General features: G+C 36.4%; 1 protein-coding gene across 1 annotated transcript; it reads right to left on the reverse strand.

Annotated features, from left to right (window-relative positions):
- Window positions 289–3,374, reverse strand: LOC18604569 (protein NUCLEAR FUSION DEFECTIVE 4). Its single transcript, XM_018118134.1, has 2 exons — window positions 2,575–3,374; window positions 289–1,790 (listed from the first exon to the last, which is right to left on the reverse strand). Exons 1-2 carry the CDS (start codon window positions 3,040–3,042, stop codon window positions 600–602), a joined length of 1,659 nt encoding a protein of 552 aa, XP_017973623.1. The 5' UTR covers window positions 3,043–3,374; the 3' UTR covers window positions 289–599.

Here is a 3,872-nt window from a genome sequence, read left to right on the forward strand (position 1 = left end):
TTGGAAGGACTGGTTCATACCCATATTTTCATCTTTTAATAAGCTAGCCACCCCTGAAATTAAAACTGCAATTTCAGACTAAGGCTTGTCTATTGGATACTCAAGGTTATTCAATTTGATTGATGCAGTGAAATGAAACAAATGATAGACTAGTAGGAGTATTTAGTAGCAAAGATCTATCAGCAAAAGTTGCAACAGTATATACAAGTAATTGCAAATTCTGTGTTGTTTGGTTTTCACATGCTTACAGATTGAACATTATGGGCAATCTTCTTTAGCCAAGGGACGTAAAAAATGAAAAATATATGATTTCTTTGCTGGTATAAACTTGGTAATACTATATTCTATAGGTTACAGGATTGCTTCATTACCAGATGAAATTCTGGTTAAAGAAAAAAAAATGAAAAGCCCACAATTACGGACTTTTACTCACTCAAATCTCCTCCCAAAAAAAGAAAAAACTACATATAATAAAATGCTAACAGACAAAAGAATAATCAACTTAATTATATATTTATAATCACAACCAGAAAAGGAGCATCGCCAATCTTATAAATCCTGGGCTCTCCATTCAAAGCTTTAGTGATTGCTTCCCATGATCATGAAGAACGCCTTAATCTTCTAAGCACAACCTGCATATAAAACCTCCTTGTCTGCAAGAACAACGCAAATGCAACAAGAAATCCAAAGAAAGCAACGGATGCCATGATGAAAAATGATAACATGAAACATCGAGTGCCATAGCAAGAGTTATCTTCACCGATTGCCACCTTGTCATAAAGATACCCAATGACTCTCACAGAGAAAATGTAAGATCCAACAGGGCTAGCAATGGCAATGGTGTTGAAAATGGTACCCATGTGTCTAACACCAAAGATCTCCGAAGTTATGGTAGGCATCAAAGACCACTGTGAACCATAACAAATACCCACCACAATCGAGCCTACATACAAATTGCCAGGAAAACCAGAAGCAATGATCAAGTGGCCAAATGTCAATGTTGCAAGAGTAATGACCATGAACAATGGCCTTGCCCAACCTTTGTGTAGGAATATATCCGACACAAACCCTGCTCCAAACCGCCCAAGAAAATTCCATATGCTCCACAAAGAAACCAAAGAACTTCTCTCGGTGGTTGTGTAACCAAGAGACTCACCTATTTGACTAATGTTGTTTATTGTAGCCAGACCTGAACCCATTCCGCATATCATAGCAATGAACAACAACCAGAAGTTCACACTAAGCATTGCTTGCAAGAGATTGATGTCTTCTTCATCCTCCAGTGAGTTGTCACTGGAAGAAGAAGCCTCCTTTGCTTGGCCTGGCTCACCAGGGATCTCATGGTACTCCTCAGGGTCTTGTGGTTGGGAATATTTGGTTGATGGCATTGGCTCAGGGGCATTCATCAAAGGACTTGTTTCAGGGGGAGGTGCTTGTAATAGTCTCACAGAATCCCTGTGGGCTTTGATTGCTATTCCAACAGGGGCGGCAAGCAAAAGCAGTAGAATCATGAAGGTTATTATCCGCGTCCACAAGGGTAGAGTGAAAATATTCTCTAATATTATAATGACCATGAGATAAGCAGCAACGCTCAAAGCAATGGAAGAGAAACCGTTCAGGTGCTTCTTGTCATCAACTGTGCTACTTCTGTAGATTTTTACCCAAGGCATGAGCAAGAGGGAGACCACAGTGGGTGTGATCGCAAGGATCAAAATAAAAGTGGTTGGATCACCCTCACATAAGGTCTCATACACTTGAATTAGGATTGCTCCACTCAAACCAAGAAATCCCTGTCCAAGGAACAAGGTTGGATGGCTTGATTATACCTCAAGCAACAACATCAAAGCAGAAACATTTTGTTAATTTCTTTTAGTACATAAGTGAAAATCTATTTCAGTTCTAGGAAGTAGTTTTCTCCTTTTTCAATAAATCTCACTCTATCTCTACCATTCAAACACCCTAAACCTTCAAATTAAAACTTCATTTTCTCTTCCAAATTAAAACTTCCAAACAGATTGAAATTTATGTAGTAATTACAAGTCAAAAACTTCCAGCCTAGAAAGCAGCCTAACAGAGGGGAATGGAATTTGATTGTTACTAAAATTTTCCTTCAATAGTTCAATCACAGTTCAAGTGGCACGACTTTTGCCATTACACTGAACTTAAACATTATTTCTTCTCCATTAAACTGATTGATCATCTTCCTTTTCTCTAGTAACATAAAATCAACATCAAGGATAATAATCGGTGTAGTCCCTGTTGAAAGAAAAAGAAAAGAATATCAAGCCTTTCAAAACGTCAATTTCCTTTTGTTTAAAGCCAAAAAACCTTTATTACTCCAATTTGCTTGGTATTGAGCCGTGGCAACTTGACCCAGATATTTACTCAATTGCTGTAGTTTGTGAACACAATCTTCCTTAGATTGACCGGTCAGCATTTTTCTCTCTTTTCATTTCCCATTTCCATTACTTGTATTTTCTAAATTACCAAAAAATCGAATGGAACAAAAGAAAAACAAAAGCAAGCACAGAAGATATTCATGGCCGAAACAAATTAGCTGAAGATGTTACGTACCTTCATGATCCCCACAATGGTCCCACCAAAAAGCTGAAAATTTTCCACGCCACTAACAACATTTGCCGTATTAAAAAACGTCTGCGCATGAGCTGCCAGCAGCATGAACAGGCACATCAGCGGCACGGGCGGGCGGCGGAGCAACCCCACCACAGAGGCCCACATGAGAAAATACCCAGCAAAGGACTGGATGGCCCCTGCCACGTGGACCACCCAGGGGCCACTGAGGAAGCGGCTACGGCGGGTGGTGACGGTGGCGTAGAGGAGACCGGAGAGGACTCCGGCGTTGGCGCCTATGTCTTTGAAGACGGAAACGGTGTCTAGAGTTGATTGATCGTAGGATTGGGATGATTTGAGGATGGAAGAGTAGATGCCGAAGGTGTAGGAAGCACCGCTGGTGCACTGGATCCATATGCTGCCCGCTGTGGCCATCCATTTCGTGTCCAGGAAACTATTCTCCATGACCATGAGAGAAAGAAAAATGTTGGCTAACTCTGTTTTTTGGGCAAATTTGTGGGAGAAAGATGAATGATTTTTTTAATCAGAAATGGGAATGATAGGTGAGGTGAGAGTGGGGGCATTTGTACAGATGTTTAGTGTTTTTGTTGTCTAATAATTATGGACGGTTAGGTTGGGGACGTTTCCCCTTTCATAAAATAATTCTCTATCTCGTCACTTGGCCTTATGTCTGGTTAACAGACAAAGCATGTGGACATGAGCAACGTAAATTACCTACCAAGACATGGGAAAAACGAGAGGGGAAGGAAGACATAAATTACTGGTACAATTTTTAAATTTCAGAAATTAATTACAAATATTATCACTTATCTAAATATAATATTATAAAATTTTTTAAAATTATTTAAAAAGATTAATTTTAATAATTTTTTATTTTTTATTGCATTAAATTAAAATTATTATATTTTTATTTTTAATTAAATAAATTTTTTAATTATTAATTAAATATTATTTATTATTTTATATTCACTTAATATTAATGTGATATATCATTTTATGTTTATTTGATATTGATATGATGTTGATGCGATATATTTAAATTTTTAATAATTAAAAAAAATTAGACATTATATTTTATTTAATTAATACATATATTTTTAATTTATTAATTTCTAATATATATATATATATATATATAACTTATCAGACATATTTAATTACATTTGTAAAGTTTAAAATTTTCATCAATTATGTATATTTTATACATAAATTATGTAGTTTCCTTGATTAAGAAAAAACAATTTCTTTTTTAAAGTAATTAATCGGTGTGATACTTTATT

This window comes from Theobroma cacao, chromosome 3 (assembly GCF_000208745.1).
Source record: "Theobroma cacao cultivar B97-61/B2 chromosome 3, Criollo_cocoa_genome_V2, whole genome shotgun sequence".
Classification (NCBI taxonomy): domain Eukaryota; kingdom Viridiplantae; phylum Streptophyta; class Magnoliopsida; order Malvales; family Malvaceae; genus Theobroma; species Theobroma cacao.